Consider the following 22122-nt stretch of genomic DNA (forward strand, 5'->3'; position numbering starts at 1 on the left):
TCTACACTTTGGTGGTTGGTACATTCTCCCTCCCTATAAAATACCTCATTTGTAAGAGGAACCCCAGGGAGACTGATGAGTAACAGTATGCCTTAGTCATTCTGGCTTATTCTTTTGTGTAAAACAGGTGAGGTAAGAACCATCTTGGGGAAAGTCTGGAAATAGATAAGAGAAACCTGTACCACAAGATAGCCACAGTGCAATCCAGAACACACCTACCCTAGTACATAACCTCTCTTGTATTCAATAGATTGTACTGCCTGGGTAAATCCATTGAAGTTACCAGCCTCACATTAAATAAATTAAGAACCATAAACAAGAACCAATTGTGACAATACAAATTCTGGCTTTTCAGGTTCACAAGTTCCTGAATAAAAATCACGATCAGTTGCGCCCAGAGGTCCTGGAACTTTTTTCACACAGCAGTCTCAAGGTATAGTGAATGGATTAGGTTACTGTTTACTTTTGGTACTTGTATTATTTTCTACTCATGAGATAGACTTTTTAATGTATTTATAAGCCACAGTGGCGCAGTGGTTAGAGTATAGTGCAGGCAATGTTCCCTCTAAGCTGCGTGGCCTACAGACACGGTTACTCAGATGCTGGGGCCAAACTCCTGCCAAGAGGAAAGCGTTGGAAAATGAATTGGGAGAAGGTCCAGCCGCCCATAGAAACTGGGAGACCCCGAAGATGAGAAGCAGCGCAGGGCTGGAAGCACAGTCCGCCCACCAGCCTACATTCGGAGAAAGTGGTTCCAAAAATTAGAGGGGGGGGGGAAGGAGGCAGGGCTAGAGGTTTGCTAACTTTCACTGCGATAAGCTGACTGAGGGAATCGGACATGGCCAGCCAACATGATAGCTGGGGAATTCTGGGAGTTGAAGTCCACCATCTTCAAGTCACCAAAGTTGAGAAACACTGAGGCAGAGCCATTTGGCCGGTTTGGCATTTACACCACTGTAATTGGCTTCTAAATCCCCAAGCAACTTTGAAGCCGAGGACGTTGAGTTGAGAGCGCCCCCTCTAGGTCACCCAAAGCCATACCGATCTACCCCCTAGAATGGAGAGAGACGGGCCTGGCTATAAGGTAAGAACGGGTAAGCCCTGCACAGAAGCACTTCAGGCCTTTGGGTCTTGTTCCCTCCTCCAGTTCCGCCCTTAACCTCATCAGGAAGTCTCTGGAGGTGAATCCATGTGTTTCGTGGCATTGTGTTGTGCTTTGCAGAGCAGCACCCCAAGATGCCAAAGCAAACTCCCCAGCCCCCATTTCCACTCTCCTGTGAAATATTGGGGTTATAATGTTGGCCTTTATTACCAAGAGGTTGTTCTGATGTGTATCAGGCCCTTAAATTTCCAGGAAAGCACAAATAGTCCTGGACTACAACAGTTAGTTCATTTGATGACCATTCAAAGTTACAATGCCTACTCCTCTCTCTGGCTGCAGATCAGAGATCGCAGAAAAAGGACACACTGCAGTGTGTGATTGCACAAGTGAAAGGCTCTTAGTTGGATTGATGTCTTTTCCATGGTACTGTAATGCTCTTTCTTCTAAGTTTCCTTGAAATGCTGCCTGATTCCACCCATCCATGATCCAGCATAAAATTATACCAGTATAATATTTGCTGTCTCCATTGTTCATCCCTATGCTGCCATAGGCATGACACCCACAATTGGTAGTCTCTTGTTTCTTAGTGTACAAGGAAAGAGTTTTCCCCTAGCTTGTTGCCTCACTTCCACTTCCAGCTGATGGGGGGGAAATCATTAGACTGAGATAACAGATGACAAAGCATTGCAAGTTTTACAGCCTGTGAATCCGTGAGAGGGCAGATCTAAAATAAAAGAAAATAATAAAACCTTTCCTCTGCCAGCTTGCTTCTCTCAGATTGATTTTATGGAAAATCAATATTTAATTTCTGTAGACGTTTCTTTGATATAGCGCCAATAAAAACGTGAGAAACTGTAAGATGAGACAGACTTTCAGTGAATAACAGTGTACATTACCGTAAACACTATACAAGTATTTTAATATTGCAGACTTGCAGTATTATAAGTGATACTGATATTATATAACACTTTTAATTAAGCAGATATCTTGAATAAACATAACTTTGAGTTTCAAATAACACTGATTTCGTTGTTGTCTTGGGTGACATCTGTGAAAAAAATTCAGGTGCTCAGGCATGAAAATGTGCCACTCAAACACTGTAGTTTTCAGCACACACTGAAAAAAAATTAGAGGGAACATTGACTGCAGGCTATATCTGCAGACTGCCGGCTGACTGCAATTTGGCAGTTCAAATCTCACCAGGCTCAAGGTTGATGCAGCCTTCTATCCTTCAAAGGTTGGTAAGATGAGGCCCCAGATCGTTGGCAATAGGCTGACTCTGTAAACCGCCTTGAGAGGGCTGTAAAAGCACTATGAAGTGGTATATAAATCTAAGTGCTATTGCCAAGTGCTATTGTACAGACAATATTATACAACCAAACATTCATGCACGGAATGCTGTGGAATTGTGGACAAGACACAGTGGAGGGCCATGCTGAATGTCTTTTCATATGGAGTCCTTGTTGCTCTCTGAGTTGCTCTAGAAGGAGGGGGTGAGTCACAAGACAAAGACACTGAGGTGGGGGCCCTTAAACCCCATATCATTTGAATCTTCCTGAAGCTAGGATTGGAGCTGCTGGAGAGAAGGAGGGGGTGAGTCACAAGACAAAGACACTGAGGTGGGGGCCCTTAAACCCCATATCATTTGAATCTTCCTGAAGCTAGGATTGGAGCTGCTGGAGAGAAGGAGGGGGTGAGTCACAAGACAAAGACACTGAGGTGGGGGCCCGCGCGCCTAACGGCGCGCGAATCATATATCTATAAACCAAAATAGCAATAATACATTCTGGATTAGTGTGTTTGAGATTGTGATTTTATTTATTTCAAAATGACTGGCTTAGTTCAATGTAATAGCTGTTTTGCACCTGTCTTTCGCAGTACTCTTTTCAAATTTGGATACTGTCCCCTTTGTAAACAAATTACGAGTCTACATAGGCAGATTACCTATCTAGAATCTGTAATCTGTGCTCTCCAAGCAGAAACTAGGTGTCTACGTCAGCCATTCCACTCTATGGTGAAGCCACACTATCAGCCCCCTCTACCACAAAGATCTTGCAGGAGAAGAGCTGTCTGGACAACTGTGGGATCTGGCAGGTTGAGAGCTGTGAACCATAAACCCAAAGCTTTTGCTGTGACCCAGCAAAACAGATATAGTGCCCTTGCTGACCTTAATGGGGACACTAAAGAGATAGGTCAAGGCAGTTGTGATAATGATGACTCAAATAAGCAGGGGATCGTGGTCCAAAACGAAGAACTTTCTTCGGAAAGGCGAAAAGGGGAACCAGGTATCACACATCAGTCGCAGAAGAAGATCAAGGTATGTAAAAAGAGAAGTCACCTTCTGGTTGGTGATTCAATCGTAAGAGATGTTAATTTAGGAGAGGATACGGAGGTTTTAAAAGAGGTCAGGTGTCTGCCAGGTGCTACTGCCAGCAGAGACAAGAGGCGTATTCTTAAGATAGTCAAGAATGCAAGTAAGGACTGTGACGTTGATGCTATTATACATCTTGGCACTAATGATCTATCCCAGAAAGATGTACTTTCTGTGCAGAATGATTTCCAGAACTTGGGGTATGAACTTAATAGTATAGGTTGTAGGCTTATCTTTTCAGAGGTTTTACCTGTATATAAGGAACAAAAAGGGAAGGGCCAGCGTGTAGCAGAGTTTAATGTTTGGCTAAAGGAGTGGTGTAAAAGGGAAGGCTTTGGTTTTATTAGTCATGAAGCCTGTAGCTGGTCCAATGAAAAACTGTACAAAAGAGATGGGTTGCACCCATCCAAGAAAGGAACTGAGTTACTTGGCATTAAATTCACAGATTTTCTTGATAAACATTTAAACTGAAGAGCGGGGACAGAGAATTAATAGATACAGAACATCTCTGTCCCCAGCAAACTAAAATTCATAGGGTTATAAATGCATGTAACATAGATGTGTGTGTGGGTAAGATTATCACTCCTGCTGTCAAGCAAAACCAAGCATGTAATAATGATTGTCATACCATGTGCATGAATCACACAAGTGGCAAGAAAATAGGGGCAGTCAGGCATAATACAGGTTATGTAGACAGTAAACACAAGGTCAATCAAAATGGACTCAAATGTCTATATACCAATGCACAGAGCATGAGGAATAAACAGGGAGAATTAGAAATTCAAGTAAAAGAGGGCAGATATGATATTATTGCCATTACAGAAACTTGGTGGGATGAAACTGACAAATGGAACATACAGCTAGAAGGATTTAAATTATTTAAAAGAAATAGACCAAATAAAAGAGGAGGTGGAGTTGCACTATATATAAGAAATAACTATGTCTCTACAGAAATAGAGCACAACAATAATGAGAACTATCTTGAATGCATTTGGGTCAATATTAAAGGTTGTGGGGGAAATGACATTGCCATAGGTCTATACTACAGGCCACCCAACCAAGCAGAGGAAGAAGATGAACTTTTTGCTAGTCAGCTAACTAAGGTATGTAGGAAGCACACCACAATAGTAATGGGAGATTTTAACTACCCTGACATCAACTGGGAAACAAACTCTGCACCAAGTGGAAGATCCAACAGGTTCCTAACAAACCTAGCAGACAACTTTGTTTTCCAAAAAGTAGAGAAGGAAACAAGGGGATCAGCCATACTGGACTTAATTCTCACTAACAGAGAGGAAATGATAGAAGGTGTTGAAGTCATAGGAACCCTGGGGGCAAGTGACCATGCAATATTGGAATTCAACATTATCCAAACACAAGTAGTAGAACAAAGTCAAACTAGAGTCTTGGACTTTAAGAAAGCTAATTTCAATAAACTTAGAGAGAGCTTGGGAAAAATTCCATGGATGAGAATCCTCGAGGGGAAAACAACTCAAGAAGCTTGGGAAATTTTGAAAAATGAGATTAGAAAAGCCCAGTCTAACACAATACCAATGAAGAAGAAAAACAACAGCTCCCAAAAGAAACCAGCATGGCTGCATAAACAACTATCTGACAAACTGAAAGACAAAAAAAGTAAGTATAAAAAGTGGAAGGAGGGGGACATAACTAAGGCAGAATATCAGCAAATAGCCCGAGCCTGTAAAGATGAAGTGAGGAAAGCTAAGGCTCACAATGAAGAAAGGCTTGCCACAAAAGTAAAAATTAACAAAAAAAGCTTCTTCCAACATGTTAAAAACAAGAAAAAAGTTAAGGAAACAATTGGTCCATTGCTAGGAGAAAGTGGCAAGAAGGTGACAAGCAACAGGGAGAAAGCAGAACTATTTAACTCATGTTTTGCATCTGTCTTTACACAAAGGGATAAAACAGTCCAACCTATCAAAAGCAGCACCACAAAATTAGGAACACAAATTGAAATAGGGAAGAAAATGGTAAGTGAGCACCTGTCTACCCTAGATGAGTTCAAATCACCAGGACCGGATGGATTACACCCCAGAGTTCTGAAGGAACTAGCAGACGAGATCTCAGAACCACTGAATTATATCTTTCAGAGATCCTGGAACACCGGGGAACTACCAGAGGACTGGAAAAGAGCTGATGTGGTTCCCATCTTCAAAAAAGGGAAAAAATTAGATCCAGGAAACTACAGACCTATCAGCCTAACCTCAATACCAGGAAAGATTCTGGAAAAAATAATCAAACAACGAATTTGCGAACACCTAGAAGCAAACAAAGTAATAGCCAAAAGCCAACATGGATTTGTCAAAAACAGATCATGCCAGACTAATCTTATTGCATTCTTTGATAATGTGACAAAATTAGTGGACCAGAGGAATGCCGTTGATATAGTTTACTTGGACTTCAGTAAGGCTTTTGATAAGGTAGACCATAACCTACTACTAGATAAAGTAGAAGAATGTGGGTTAGACAGCATCACCACCAGATGGATTGGTAACTGGCTGACCAACCGCACTCAACGTGTAGTTCTCAATGGAACTGCATCTACATGGAGGGAAGTATGCAGTGGAGTACCCCAAGGCTCTGTTTTAGGCCCAGTACTCTTCAACATCTTCATCAATGATTTGGATGAGGGAATAAATGGGGAACTCATCAAATTTGCAGATGATACCAAGCTGGCAGGAATAGCCAACACTCCAGAAGATAGGCTTAAGATACAGAAGGATCTTGACAAACTTGAACATTGGGCACTATCTAATAAAATGAAATTCAATGGTGAAAAGAGTAAGGTTCTACATTTAGGCAACAAAAACGGAATGCACAGGTACAGTATAGGTGATACCTTACTCAGTAGTAGTAACTGTGAAAGGGATCTTGGAGTCCTAGTGGACAACCATTTAAATATGAGCCAGCAGTGTGCAGCAGCTGCCAAAAAAGCCAACACAGTTCTAGGCTGCATCAACAGAGGGATAGAATCAAGATCACGTGAAGTGTTAATACCACTTTATAATGCCTTGGTAAGGCCACACTTGGAATACTGCATTCAGTTCTGGTCGCCACGATGTAAAAAAGATGTGGAGACTCTAGAAAGAGTGCAGAGAAGAGCAACAAAGATGATTAGGGGACTGGAGACTAAAACATATGAAGAACGGTTGCAGGAACTGGGTATGTTTAGCTTAAGAGAAAGAAGGACTAGGGGAGACATGATAGCATTATTCCAATATCTCAGAGGTTGCCACAAAGAAGAGGGAGTCAAACTATTCTCCAAAGCACCTGAGGGTAGAACAAGAAGCAATGGGTGGAAACTAATCAAGGAGAGAAGCAACTTAGAACTGAGGAGAAATTTCCTGACAGTGAGAACAATTAATCAGTGGAACAGCTTGCCTCCAGAAGTTGTGAATGCCCCAACACTGGAAGTCTTTAAGAAGATGTTGGATAGCTATTTGTCTGAAACGGTATAGGGTTTCCTGCCTAGGCAGGGGGTTGGACTAGAAGACCTCCAAGGTCCCTTCCAACTCTACTATTGTATTGTATTGAGTTTGCTTATTTGCTTAAAGACATTTTGTTAACAAACTAAGTAACTTCATCAGTGATAGGGGCAGACATTCTCTTCTATGGGAATATCCTTTCATGGAACATTTGGATCATGGTACAGTCTGTTCTCTTATTGATATGGCTCATTGTGGGGAGGATACCAGAATACTCTGGATAGAATACTCCATGATAGAATGCTTTATACTTCCATCCATTCTCTTCTAAATGCCAGTTTGTTTGTCTATTGAAGTTCAAAACCACAAACCAAAAATATTAATAAATTTAGATCTTGAGTGAATGGAAACACACATTTTTTTTGTTAACTGTTCGTTCATATTTTGACATTATTTTGATGATGAGTGGCTTTAATTCTTTCCCTGTGTTCTCTTTGATTCTTTCCTTGTGAAGCTGGTGTCCAGCCTTTTCCAGAATGTCAGGGGACAGCAGGTTAACCAGAGAGAGTCAAAAAGTAGAGTCCAAAGGTTAAAGCATCGAGCATCTACATTGGTATCTAGATTTCAGCAATCTTTACAAGATGTCATTGCTAAATTAGACAGGTAAGGAAATAAAGTTATGTAGCTGCCATTTCCTATGCCTCTATTACCATATCTATATTTGGAGTGCAAGTATGAGAATAAATTAAAAGGGTATCCAATAGTCGAAAGAGAATCTAGCCACAAATATATTTCATGGTACTTTTGAAGATCAGCTCACAATTTGTTATTTTCAGCATATAATGTTAAAAGCATAATGTGTGCTATGTCATGCGACTTATTGGCAGGAGATATACCTAGAAACTTTCTTATGTATTATCCCAGAAATTCTTCAAATAATCTTGGGAATATTCGTGGATTACATGATTAAAATAGAAAAAGTGGTAAAGTGGATTTAACCTGATTAGTGCTCAGATAGGAGGTCTTTAGGAAAATCCCAGGGATACAGGCTACATTAAGGAAGTTTAAAATATATCATTAAAAAGGAAGAGGAAATTAAAAGATGAATGCTGTCCCAGCTCCCATATAGATCTGTCCATGGTGTAAGCAGGAATAAAACTTGACTTGGAGGAGACTTAACTTTAAAATAAACAAAGGAAAGGTGGCTTAATTCCTATCACTTTCCCTAATAAGTGTAGCTAAGTAGAAATCAATTTCCTATATCTGGTATGAGCAGTAGTGACTTAAGATTGTCTAGACTCATTCATCTCATTCCATTAATTAATGATTTTATTTTTAAAAAGTCTGTTAGTAGTTACAATAATCAATATCATCTTAATACTTTGAAAGTGTCAGATACATTCTTCAACATTCATTCATAGGAATGAAACTGTATTTCCCCCCTCCGTTTTCATAATAGCTCTCCTAAACTCTGTCCGATTAGAAAATAATGTTTCACTACCCCCACCCCCAATATACCTTACAGGAGCCATGTTTTCTTCGTTCAGTGCATCAACCCCAATTCCAAAAAGGTAAGAAAGTGATTCTATTTGCAAAGCTGGAACTGAGTTGATTGTCAGGCACTTCTAAGGGGAGAAATTGAATTTTTGTGACAAAACACAAAAAAACAAAAGTTGGAAGTATAGGAAGAGATGGCAGCAGTATTTCATTTATAAAGAACCAGTAAATAAAAGCCAAGAGAGTTTTGCATCTGAGTATTTCAGTTCTTTCTTAAAACTAGAAACATAGTTTTTTTTTTTTTTTAGCAAACAGCAACCTAAAACAATTGAGAATGCCGGCTAATATTTGTAGCAGTACTCTAAATAAATTGCATTTTTGCTCACTCAGAAGTTTATACAAGCCTTTCAATCTCAAATACTGTATCCACATCTCATTCATCCAGCAAAAAGAGTTAAGTGTGTTTTCTTAATGGCATTCGCAAGAGACAAGTAAGAAACTAATGAAATTCAACCTTCACACAATGAGACATTACCTTCAGAGAACATAAGGAAACTTTAAGTTAACATTAACATAAATTAAAGTTTATACTTACCTGGAAAAGTTAGTGTGTGTTGTGAACACTGCAGCTCAGTTAAGCTTAACCCCAAAATGTGTCAGTTTTAGTGTAAACAACCCTTTTTAGGCTAAAGTGGATCCTCTTACATAGCTATAAGAGAGAAGAAATCCTTACAAAAGGAATGATTATCCAATCCACCCAAAGCATTTTTAAAAATCACCCTTTCCCGGATGCTACACACACACACACACACACACGAGAAATGGCAGGACACAGCAGTGTCTCAGTCCTGCCACTATTGTGAGGGCAGAAATAATATCTACTTCCTGACCACCCTTGATGATGCACAGAGGTAAACCAGATGAACAGGAGATCAAATGATTTAGTCCAGTGGTGGGATTCAAATTTTTTTACTACTGGTGCTGTGGGTGTGGTTTTTGTGTGCATGGCAGGGGAAGGATACTGCAAAATCCCCATTCCCTCCCTACTCCTGGGGGAAGGTTACTGCCAGGGGTGGGTTCCAGCAGTCACTACTGCCAGTTCGCTTGCGGGTGTGCTGCGTGCACGCACGCCTGATGCACGTGCAGTGCAATAAAAATTGTTATGCACAGAAGCACAAACAAGATGGTGCCGCCTATGGTGTCACCCGGAGAACCGGTTCGGGGGCGTGGGAGGCCTGGGTCGCTGCCGGTTCTAGCGACCCAAGCCACCAAACCACTACTGGTTCGGCGGAACTGGGCCAAACTTGTAGCAACCCACCATTGGTTACTGCAAAATCCCCATTCCCTCCCCACCCCACTAATCTGCTTTCCAGCTCCATTCTCCTGTTCAGGGCAACAAAAGAAGATCAGCTGGGAGGCTGGGAAGCAGCGGAGGCAGGGCCAGCCTATTTGCTGGTGCTCCGAACTACTCAAAATTTCCGCTACCGGTTCTCCAGAACCTGTCAGAACTGGCTGAATACTACCTCTGACTTACTCCCTGATGCCTTTGAACATGTGCCACGGAAGAGCAAGGCATGTGTCTTAGCCTAGTTCCAGGACATTGTGAAATATTTCTTTCATTTTAAAACAATCCTCTTTTTTCCACGTCTATCATGGCCTTTTGGAATAGAACGCTTGATTCTGTGCCAAACTTAATTAGTTTATTTAGTTGGCTGTGTTTTTTTCTTTTACCAAATGTGGGGCCCATTAGTGCACTGATGATGTTACCTAGTTTGGGTAGTGAAATGTGTGCAAGAAAACAACCAAGCTCAGAGAGCACCAAGGACCCCTCATTTTAACACTGAGCTACAAATACAAATATTCTTTTATAAAAACCGAAAAGCTGCAATTTTGAGATGCACAGTGGGTAGCTATTAATGTACTGATTTTTTTTCCGGCTGTCTTTCCTGTCTTTATTCCATTTGTCTTTTGTGCATTGATCCTAGGCTCCAGACATCTTTGATACAGAATATGTGGCTTGTCAATTGAGACATTTGGGGATTTTAGAAGCCATTTGCCTCAGAAAAGGAGGCTATCCTATCCGCCTCTCATTCCACCACTTCCTAACTAGGTAAAGGTATTTCTTCTTTTTTACTGTATCAGCACATCATAATTTGTGTAAAGCATTTGTGTTTACTTCCATTTTAATCTTTCTTGAAGTAGCATCTTTTAAAATTCAACTTAAAAAATATTGCCTAACTTATTGGAATCAAGTATACAAAATGTTTTAATGATAACTGGCCTATTGGGAAAGGAACTAATTTAACCTACCCAGGTGCCTTTGTATTAACCTCACTTTTAAGGGGATGAGAAATTTTATATTATTTATTTGACTCACACAGGCATTCCTCTCCCCCAATCCCACTGTCCCACCTCCTCCAGTTGGGTGGGGGGAGATTGCCAGCCCTAGACGTGATGATGTGGTAACTTTCTCCTGGTTTAAATCCTCCCATTGAGAATGAGTGAGAACAATCAATCAGTGGAACAGAAGTTGCCTCCAGAAGTTGTGGGAGCTTCATCCCTGGAAGCTTTTGAGAAGAGACTGGACTGCTATCTGTCAGAAATGATGTAGGCAGGGTCTCCTGCTTGGGCAGGGAGGGGGGGTTGGACTAGATGACTACAAGGTCCCTTCCGACTCTGTTAATCTGAATCTAAATGACCTGGGGGAATAAAAAGTCTTTGCCTAGCACTGAAAAGGGTTTGCTTCTGCTACTTGGGTCCCAGCCATGAAAATCAAGTCCAAGATTACCATTGTCAATTCAGAGAAGGGAATGGGCAATCTGCGAGTAGAATCTACAGCCTGCTAGTGAATCTGCAAGGCAGAGAGAGGGGAATTTCTCTCTCAGCCAATGTGAGAGAGAAACCTTATTATTAATTGACCTGACATTTAGCAGCAGCACCTGCAGGGCAGAGAAAAAAGGGCAGAATGGCCATTTCTAGACAAGAAAATAACCTAAGCGGTTACTCCTGCAAATGATATACTTTCCTCTGCCTTTAATTATCTTAATTGGAGCCTCTCCCCCCTCACCCCTCGCTAAGATATCGTAGGTTTCTCTCAGACATATAAAGTAAACATCTGCAATGGTTTGTGGGAATATCCTTGAGAGGCAGGAGGAGGAACAGCTACAGCCAAGCAGTGGTCAGATAAGAGATATTTGCCTCTGAAGTGCTTGGGCTTGTGTGTACTTTCTCTGACTGTATCTCGTGAGACTGGAGTTATTTGGGAAGTGAGCATTATCCTCCCCCGTGTGTCTCAGGTATGGAGCCCTGGCTGGCCAAGGTCCCAGCTGCCTGCAGAAGAGAGACAGCTGTGCTGCTGTGCTTTCCCATGTGGTGGGAGATATCTCGGAGCTTTATCAGATTGGAGTCACCAAGGTAGATTGTCTAAGTGCCTGCTTACTGTTTGGCTTTAGAAAGCTCAAATATGGATATTGGTTTCGCTGGCTCGTCCTTAATAGATACTCCCTTACATACTGCCAAAATTTAGAGTGAGCCTCACGATCATATTTTACTATGCTGCTTTAATTGAAAAGGATTTCCTCTTGTCACATTTGGGTTCTCCTTCTGTTTCTTGGCATAGTGGCATTCATTTTTCTCCCATTCTTAAGAATATCTTTTTCCATATTGCATATGGAAATACATAATTGTGAGACTAGTCACCATATTGTTTCACTTGTTTTAACAGTTAAGCTACTGGTAAAAAAATATTTTTTGACAAAGATTTTTCTGTGACTGCTGGCTACTCCATTTACTGGTGTAATTGCTAGAAATATATATTTGTATTGTTTTATTGTATTCTATTTTATTTTACTGTCCTTGATGACCAAGGTAAATCATTAATCAAAATGACAAAATGTAGGTGCCTTGGACATGAATATAGCTAAATATATTGATTTCTTAAGTCATCGCACATCATGAATAAAGATTGTTAAAATTAATTATACAACAACTTCTTTCCCACCCACTTATCCCTTATTTTAGACAAATAAGACAGTGAGGGTGTGAAGTTACCTATGTGTTAGGTAACCTCCCACTTTTTTATTGTCAGTGCTTTTGACTATTTTTTTCAGGTGTTCTTGAAAGAAAAGACATGGCAGATGCTAGAGAAGCAGCGAAATCAAAAGTTGACATGGGCCATTGTCACCCTCCAGCGCTATCTACGAGGGCTCATCAACCGTCGGCAGTTCCAGGTCTTCAGGCAGAAAATCACAGTGATCCAGGCTCACTTCCGAGGTCATCTGGCAAGGTCAAGAAACAATGACCAAGCAGACAGAGCTCACACTGTATAATGCTCCTAATATTGAAGGAAACTCCATTACTTTTGATGTCAACCGGTAGATTTACTGACACCTATGGGTTATAGCTGCGTTACCCAACAGAGGTTTTCTTTTTCTTTTTTTGTAATAATTTTTATTGTTTTTGTCTTTTTATCACATATTACAATCTTTATATCAACAGTTTGTACAATGTTTCATCATCGTATCTATGTATGTTCTCCTCTCTTTACCATATATTACAATCATTATGTCATCTTATCTATACATTTTTATGATATTTTACATATTTACCTACTTTTATATACAGTTCTATGTTTATTTATGTATATTGTTTTCGGCTTAATTGTTTTTCTTATTATCCAACCATTCATACCACTTATTCCAAATTTCGTAGTATTCCGATTCTTCTTTGTCCTTTAATTTTAGGGTTAATTTGTCCATCTCTGCACAATCCAAGGTTTTCAAAGTCTCACACTTATATCTTGTTTTCTAACTTTACTCTTTTTTTTTTTGGTAAACTTCAGAAAACGATACCAAAGACTGAAGAAAACTCTGCTACACTTTGGGGTGGCCATACTTGTTTCTGGAAACCTGGTTCACAAAATGAGGGAATGCAAGGTAAGAAACCTATTGACAATGAGTGAGGAAAGTTTAATATAACCCTCTTCCTGGTGTGCCACATTATTACCAGAAGAAAGAGAACAACCCTGAGGAGAAATAACCAACCATTTATTGAACAATTGTTAAAGCCCAACTTTACCTGAAAGAGGAACCCTGAACAATAGGAAAGCAAAGATATTTTTTTATAGAAATTAGAAGGGTGCAGGTAGGAAATCCTAGGAATCTGATTTGTTAGCAGTTTTTTGAGGAGAAATGAAGCAGGACCTGCTCCTATATGAGGTTATTTCTATTGTTAAACCTTTTCAGGAGTGCACCAGAGCTGGGGAAGCCCATTGTTAAGGAAATTAATCTTAAAGTAATCAGAGGAGTGTCTGGGATTGATTGTGGATGTTGAGGTTTCACTATGTTGCAATTCCTTTGTTATGGTTGCCCTTGTGCTATGGGCTGCTGTGAGGCTTTTATTCTTTGCTTTATTCTTTGCTTTAGATTGCAGCAGCCCTGGTCTGGGGGCAGGGAGGGTCAGTTGGATCGGATAGGATTAGGCAAAGACAGGAGCTGGGTTTGACCCTGGTCATGTCAAAAAGACAGGGAAGTGTCTCAAAAGGGTGCGGCCTCAATTTTATAGGCTACATTTATTTTCTCTCACACAAAAAAGCTCTTTTAATAAAAGGAAACAATAAACAAAGCTTTGCTGTGAGCAGGACAAACATTATGCTCTGTCTGTGTGTGTGTGTGTGTGTGTGTGTGAGAGAGAGAGAGTTATGGAGAATATGGTAGATAAAATAATCACTCTTTCCCATCCTCCCAAAGGTTGCCAGACTATGTCACTATCTGTATCTCTATGATTAGCATTCTGTGGTGAAAAGATCCCAAGTTGTATATAGTTGATAGGTTCCAGATGGGCCTATCAGCAATATAACATTGACCATGACTATTTAGTTAGGCCAGCGATGGCGAAACTTTTTTGGCTCGCGTGCCATAAGGGGGGAGCACAGGAGGAGGTCGTGCACGGGCATGCCGCACCCATAATGCAATGTGCAACCCCCCTGGTGTGCATGCGCGCATGCGAGGTGCGACCCCCCCCATTTTTGGTATGCTTTTTTCACCCTCCCCAGGCTCCAGAGGCTTTATAGGAGCCTGGGGAGGGCGAAAAAAGCCTCCCCCGCCCCCCAGAGGCCCTCTGGAGGCTTCGGGGACCTTCAGGAGGCTTCCCAGAAGTCTCCGGAGGGCTTAAACTGGTTTGCTCATAGGGCTGGTTTAGGCCCTCTGGAGGCTTCAGGGACCTTCAGGAGGCTTCCCAGAAGCCTCCGGAGGACTAAAAATGACCCTACGAGCAAACTGGAAATCCATTCCCGAACATCCGGTTTGCCCATAGGGCCGTTTTTTTACGCTCCGGAGGCTTCAGGAAAGCTCCTGAGGGCCTCGGGGGGAGGGGACGGGGGAGGCTCTTTTCACCTTCCCCAGGCTCCTATAAAGCCTCTGGAGCCTGGGGAGAGCAAAAAATGGCTTTAAAAAAGGCTGAACTCAGCTGGCCATAGGTTTGCCATCCTGGAGTTAGCCTATTATGGCTATTATAGCTTATGGCTATTAAAATCTAATGCATTTTAGGATCTGTAATATATACTGTATTTCTTCTTCATCATCTAATTATACATAAACAATCATACTTGAATAATTTTTGGAGTGTGGATGTCATTTGATGATTATAAACCTTACATTGGAACACTTTACTGGATAGGCTTCTTGGGAAGCTGTACGCTAAAGGAAACCTCTGATCTGTGATTCTATTACTTTGAGCTTTTAATCAAGTATAAAGAACTTCAGTTTAAATCAAAGATGTACAACTGATCCATCTGGGGCAAAAGTGCAGTGTTAGCATAAGAAACCAATCATTATTCCCCCTTTTCCTTGAGAAGACTTCTTCCAATAAAAGTTGCCGGGAGTCAGGTAGTGTACAAATTTATTTAAAAAAAAAAGACCTGGCAAAAAACTGACTGATATCCTCAGGTATTATTGTATAAAACCCAAAGCTATTCAATTACGTACAGCATCGTCTGATTGGATTTTTCTTGAAGATTTCTCTCTTTTATTAATCCCTTGCAAAACCTGTTCAGGTTCTCCGAACCTGTTCAGGTTCTCCGAAACTCTCCAAAATAAACAGGGAAAGGCAGAGAGAAGGATGAGTCTGTCCTTCTGCTGATCAGTCAATACATGGATATAATTAAATAAAACCCAATAACTACCCAAGAAAGTACCAGGAAAATGTCCAGTGCAGATTCAGCTTGTTACGGATTTCTAAATTACGTTCCTAGTTTAGGTGTCTGTTCTGCACGTATTCTTCCCTCTTTTATGATTCTGTGTTAGAAATAAAGCAAGGTTATATTCCTTTGCTTCAGCATCATCCCTGCCCTTCCTTGTTTATTGTATGACATGGAGATTTTATGGGAGAATTACAACAATAGTTCAAAGTTCACTATTAGAATCGCAGACTCTCCCTGTTGGAAGAACTTTAGCACTCTTTTAATCTTAACCTGGCAGCTAGTTGTATCTGTCAACTGCCCCTGAAAAAACAGGCTTTGGAGAAGAAGAGGAAAAACACCCAATATATCACTTAACAGCAAACTGGTAAGTACCTTTGGGGAACATTGGTTTATAGACAGAAAAGACAAAGCCAGGGAGGAGCTGATTATTGTAGTTCAATCTATCCAAATCTATTTGGAGGAAAAAGACACATGATGCGTCTTTTCCAGAACTTGTTAAAATATTTTCAGTTAATATTTCAGTAAATATTTCAGAGAAAGATGAAATGAATACCTTTTTGGAGTCAAACTGGCAGTTACAATTACACACATCATTTATAATATTAGGTTAATTAACTTACTAGTTAATAAACGGAGCTTGGGATTTAATGGGAGTGAGCAAAGTATTCTCTCTGTGTGTATGAATGTATATAGATATATAGATTTGTTTTTATTTTGACCATTTAAAACTTCCGGGAGCTTAATATTCTATAGCTAATGGTATCCCATCTTCCTGTTACACTTTTCCTCTGTCCTCTTTCTTTGAAGAAGAAATCCAAATCTTTTTTAAACTGGCTGCACACTTTTAACGAATAAAGATGTTGCTATGAACATTTATTTGTATGGTAATTAACATTCTGTGGATAAGGGTGGTGGATGTATGCATGTATCATTGTCACAACGGTACTAAAGTAGAGTGCATACATTGCTAATTGTGAAAATAAAAACAATTTGTAAGACAAGCCAGAGTTGAGGCAAGAGAGAAAACATAGCTTTTCATAAGGTGTATGGAGAGTCTCTATGGGATTTCCATAAGGTCATTTTATTTATTTTTTCAATTGCTTCTTCATGTAAGACGGACATTGGAGTCAACGTATATGCTGCAATATAAATCTATATAATTTACAAGAAACAAAGAATGTAGTTCTCTTTTTCACAGTGCTAAGATTTTTTTTTTGAAAGAGTCTAGCTTGATTATGCATACTGTATTTTTTTTTTAAAAAAACTACCCTTGTTCCAGAGGTCTGAGGGCCGAAAACAGAGCAACAAGTCACTGGTCAAAGGTACTGAAGACAGCAGAATTTGCCTGGAAATGGTAGGTTAAATTGATAATTGATAAACCTACTGGGTGTCGTCTGACAACACCCAAAACTGTACATGCATACATTTATTATTGTGTATTGCTGGATCATGTGTGGAAGTGGGAATATTTTCTCTCTGTGTGTGTATGTGTATTTCGAATTTTCAAGTATGATGGCACTTCGTATGCAAACATTTATTTATTTGACTTGAATGGCCATCCGTTAAAAACACAATTCAAGGTGGCTCACAACAATTATATACCATTAAACGTCCCAAAACAGACAATGCTTAGGGAAAGAGCAGCAACTCAAGGCCGTCTCGAAGGCAAGGAGTGTGTGTGTGGTGGTGGGGGAGGTGTCTGCCAGATCTTTGGAAGTAGAATATCCTACAGGGCAAGGCTGTCATGGAAAAGGGGCATTTCCTAAGACCCACTAGATGGCAACATTTAAGGGAAGGGACTGGAATATCCTCATTCTATACGATAAGGTAGAGTAGGCAGATGCTCTCAGGGAGATCTAGACTTGCAGCTCTAAATAGTCTTTTCTGCTTTCCAAACTGTTAGGCTGAGCTTAGGGCCCACATCCAAAAAACTTTATCCACTTTCTTCTACTCTGTTAAGTAACTTTGGAGAGTAACCAAAGTACTAAAAACTGAATTTTAAGAGATTTTCTATAAGTTAAAACTATCATAATTATAATAATCAGATTTTGATCTTACATTCTGTAGGTTATTGCTTAAACTACAAAAGACAGAATCAAATAGATGTTTATGTTGCTATAGTATGGCATTTGCAGTGATGGCTAACCTTTTCCGGACTGAGTGCCCAAAGTGCGCGCACCCGACCCCCAAAATGTAATGCGTGTGTGGCCCCCGCGCATGCGTCCTGCACCCATGTATGTCTGTGTGCTTCCTGCACATGCCCCCCCACCCCCGTGATCCTCCCTGCATGCACAGCAGAGCCCCAAACACCAGCTGGCTGGTGGGAGGCGTGCGCAAATCTGCAGTGGAGCTGAACTGGGGCGACAGCTTGCGTGTCATCAGAGAGGGTTCTGTGTTCTATCTCTGGCACACATGCCATAGGTTCGCCATCATGGACATATAGTATATCCATTGCTCTTCAGGTTATTTTGCATGAGTAATTTAATAATTTAATGCTTCTGCAAGGGGGTTGTTGAACTGGAGGGTACAACCACATACTGAAGCCCTGCTCCTTTGTATATGTATATGATATCAACGCACATAGAAAGAGCCAGGGCTTCAATCCATGGTTGTTCCCTTTCATTGCAGATCATCTGAGTGGATTGATTTTATATTGGCGAAGACATCTTTGCATGATTTGTGCATTGATTAATGTAACACAGCATAAACAAATGTAGCTGATTTGGGAGCTGATTTGCTTTGACAATAGTTCCTGGTCTGGTCACCTTGTACTTGACTTACTGAAGTTCACTATCCTTGGACATGCCCTTGGAGACTATTCAAAAACTGCAATTATTGGAGAATGCAATAACATACTTGCTGATAAAGTATTTCAGCAGAACTCTTGTTCTAAGAGTTTGGCAAGTTATTTCAGATTACACTTGAATGTTCTGGGGAACATTTCATCTAGGGAACCAGTGGTGGGTTGCAGGCGGTACGCCCCGGTAGGGGTGTACCGTGCCGGTATGGTGCTCTGGGGGGGCCCATTCACCCGCTCGAGCTCCTTACCTGTATTTGAGCTCTTCGGCGCTTATGCGCATGAGCAACTGGAGCATCGTGGAGGCATCAGAGAGGTAAGGACACATGCGTGTGCTGTGCACATGCATGTGGGAGACTCCGGGTTCCATTGCACTGAACCGGTTGCAACGGGATCCGGACCCCACCACTGTAGGGAACCTTGTGCTCTGAATAGAGTCTACCTGTTGTGTGAGTTCAGCTTCAAGAAGGTGTCTTTCCATTTAGAAGTTCAGATCCAGAAGCAGATCTTTTCGATAGCTAGCCCAGCTACTATGGAATAAGTCATCCCCAGTGCTTCCTGTCAAAAAGTTAATTTCTTTAACTTTCAGGAAAAAGATTGAATCTGGAAGTTTTTAAGAAAACGGGAAGTTTTTAAGAAGATATTTGATAACCATTTGTCTGAAGTGGTGTAGGTCCCCTGCCTAGGCATGGGATTGGACTAGAAGACCTCCAAGGTCCCTTCCAACTCTGTTATTCTGTTAAATGGACAAACATCTGCCATACACCACCCCAGACTTAACAACTGTTGATAAGAAAGACAAAAAAGTCTGCAGAGTGAACCATTGTTGTGTCAGGAGGCAGCAAAACAGCAAATCCCAAAACATGTGGAGCATCACTTGAACACCATTGGTATTGACAAATTCACCATCAGTCAATTGTAATAGGCAGCTGTACTTGGAACGATACTGCAATGATACCTCTAATACCATCAAACAGCTGCCTATCCCAAGTCCTTTGGAAGGACTTGGTAGGTGGATGCCAAATTATATATTCCACAAAACATCTAAACATCTAGCTGCCTGTGAAACCATGATAATAGTAACGACAGGAACTATTGATTTCTGATTCTTCCCTTTTTATACATTTACTAATTTGCAATATTTGTGGACATTCAGGCCCCTTTAAAAGCCAGAGTCTTTTATATAGGATTCTTTCTTGCTTGAATTTAGTTACACTTCTGTTGTGTAAGTGTACTGTTATTTTTACGATTGCTGTGCATTCGCCAAGTTTAAGTTCCCAATTAGATATTATTGAGATTGTGTCTTTCTTCCAGTGTTGAGCAAAGTTAATTCTTGCTGGTGTAAACATATACATTATGATATTCTTTGTTGATTTTTTTTTCTGAGATTGTGCCTAGTAGGAAAAGTTGTGATTTCCATTTTTTTCTGATTGTGAGCCATCCACAGTCTATGTTTAGAGTATCAAATAAATCTTCTGTAATAAATAATAATCAAAGCATTTCAAATCAAAAATAGTTTACATTACAGAACTAAACTACAAGTTATTCTTTAAACCCAAACAGGTAGGGGGGCCTAACGGAGTGGTAACAATGTACAGAAAAATATCCTATTCCTCATTAATTCCTGTGGGAGTAATTTACAAATGTAATGGAGTGGGCTCAAAAATACAATTACTGTGAAATTGTACAGTGCTTGAAATTCTTTTGTCTTCTGGTTCCCATTTCTGCCCCCTGCCAAAAGGGGGAACAAAATGTAATGTCTCTACAGATTGAATGCCACATTATTGATTTTTTTTCATGAAAATATTTCATGGAGTCTAAGAAGCAGCAAAGGCACGTACCCACTTCTCAACTGGAGAAGCCCAACCAATCAAGTGCAGATTTGGCCTAGCCATTTCCCAATATTAAAATCTCAGACTGCTTCTAGTTAAGGGATTGCCATTATGATGGGCTGCTCAAAACAGCTGCTTGTGTCATTCCAGCAAGTGTTGTGTTGATGCACAACTGATGCAATAAAATATTCTCCTTTGGAGCAATTATTAGCAGTGTATGTGGGTGTGCTTGCCTTTGGGTCAATTTTGGGCTTCTGGCGATTGACTGCGCCAGTCCCTGCAGCTTCCTTGCAAACAATTTGCCACTGGCGTCTTCCTAGAGCTGAGAGGGAGAAACTGCCCCGAGGTCATCCAGCTGGCTTGGTGTCTATAAGGCAGGGTTGGACTCACCATTTCCTGATTTTCATTCTAGTATCACACCAAAAATGGCTCTTTTAGCAGTGTAATAGCCATAAGGAAATGGAATGTATTTTACAGCTTTATGGTGCCAACAGTACAAAGTCACATGCGCTCTGCTAAGTTGCGTATTAGTCATTGAACCCGATCTGATTTGTAAACAGATTTGCAATGTCTTTGGTATCTAACAGGAAAATGAAGACTGCGTTAAACGGACTTGCCCAAAATAGGCTTTATTTAGACAGACATCTTCTCTCCTTACAAGAGCAGGGAGAAAGTAACAGAATAATAGAGCTGGAAGGGAACTTGGAGATCTTATATCCAGTCCAAACCCCTGTTCAATATATAGCGGTTTCCTTCTTGATTTAGAGAATCTCTTCTCTAAAAAAGTTTTCGAGCACCCACACCTTCTGGAGGCAAGTCATTCCACCAAGTAATTATTCTCACTGTCAGGAAATTTATCCTTAGTTCTAGGTTGGTTCTCTCACTGATTTGTTTCCCATTCATTGTTCCTTGTCCTGCTTTCAGGTGCTTTTGATCTATAAGGCATTATCTTCTATTTGCATCCTTTCTGTGTTTTCCCATTGTTTATTCCACTTTTCCTTCCCATTTTAGAAAACAGTAGCATAGCTGCACAGAAGCTTTAACTGAAAGCTCCATGAGCCCCTCTGGCTAGAAGATCTCCCAATCCCAGGAACAAAAATGAAGAATAGGAAGCGTTCATAGAACCAGAATCTAACATTGCAATTAAGGGATTAAGCACAGGATTAACATAGACCTGGCTTGATCTGATCTTGGGCTCCACTCTGGCTGGCCACACTACTAAACAAGAAAGGACCTGAGAAGTGGGCTGTCCAGAGTTATGACAGATAACTAAATCTGTACTTTCCTGTAAAGAGCTATATAGGGGCAGCATGGATTTAGCAATTGTTTGCCATTCATTTCCCTGTGCTTTTGAGAGCTTCTCTTTCATTAATGAAAAAGGGATATGTTAGATTGGGTAATGGATAGGCACACAGAGGTTTAACGGTAACAACAGCTCTTTATTAAGTACAACAAGTGAGAACAATCCAGCGAAGGTTGAGTCTGACAGCAGCCCTTTTATAGGATCAGACCCTTCAACCAATAGGATTAAACCTCTATTCCCACTGGAACAGAGGACCTTGGTGGGAACCACTGTAGTTAGAACAAGTATCTAACATCCCTCCCCTCTTGGGTAGAATAATCCTACTTTTTATGTAGTCATGCAGGTAGGCGGGCATTTGGGTAGCTCTGCCAGACCTGCGCAGTTCAGTAGGAGGGGTTTCCTTGGACAGGTCAGACAGACCTGTTTGCTCCGCAGCTCCGCTTGGTGGAAGCTCCTGGAACCTTTCACAGGCTGCGGCTGGAGCTTCTGGAGCTGGTTTGCTCGGAGCTTGCTGCGGGCCTGCAACATAACCAGATAAGTTTCCCGGTACCCTCGGGCTTGAGCTGGCCGTGGAAG

At 40.8% G+C, this 22122-nt stretch overlaps 1 protein-coding gene across 1 annotated transcript in view; it reads left to right on the forward strand.

The window, feature by feature from the left end:
- MYO15B (myosin XVB) overlaps positions 1 to 22122 on the forward strand; it is a gene marked incomplete at its 3' end in the record, with an annotated part of 106731 nt that overhangs the window by 20130 nt on the left and 64479 nt on the right. The window contains exons 14-20 of the mRNA XM_081963086.1: positions 356 to 433; positions 7434 to 7582; positions 8445 to 8490; positions 10402 to 10526; positions 11713 to 11830; positions 12526 to 12701; positions 13257 to 13350. Of these exons, the coding sequence (XP_081819212.1) occupies positions 356 to 433; positions 7434 to 7582; positions 8445 to 8490; positions 10402 to 10526; positions 11713 to 11830; positions 12526 to 12701; positions 13257 to 13350 (786 nt within the window). The remainder of the gene's footprint in view (positions 1 to 355; positions 434 to 7433; positions 7583 to 8444; positions 8491 to 10401; positions 10527 to 11712; positions 11831 to 12525; positions 12702 to 13256; positions 13351 to 22122) is intronic.

The sequence above is a fragment of the Natrix helvetica genome, assembly GCF_964273705.1.
Source record: "Natrix helvetica genome assembly, chromosome: 1".
NCBI classification, from domain to species: domain Eukaryota; kingdom Metazoa; phylum Chordata; class Lepidosauria; order Squamata; family Natricidae; genus Natrix; species Natrix helvetica.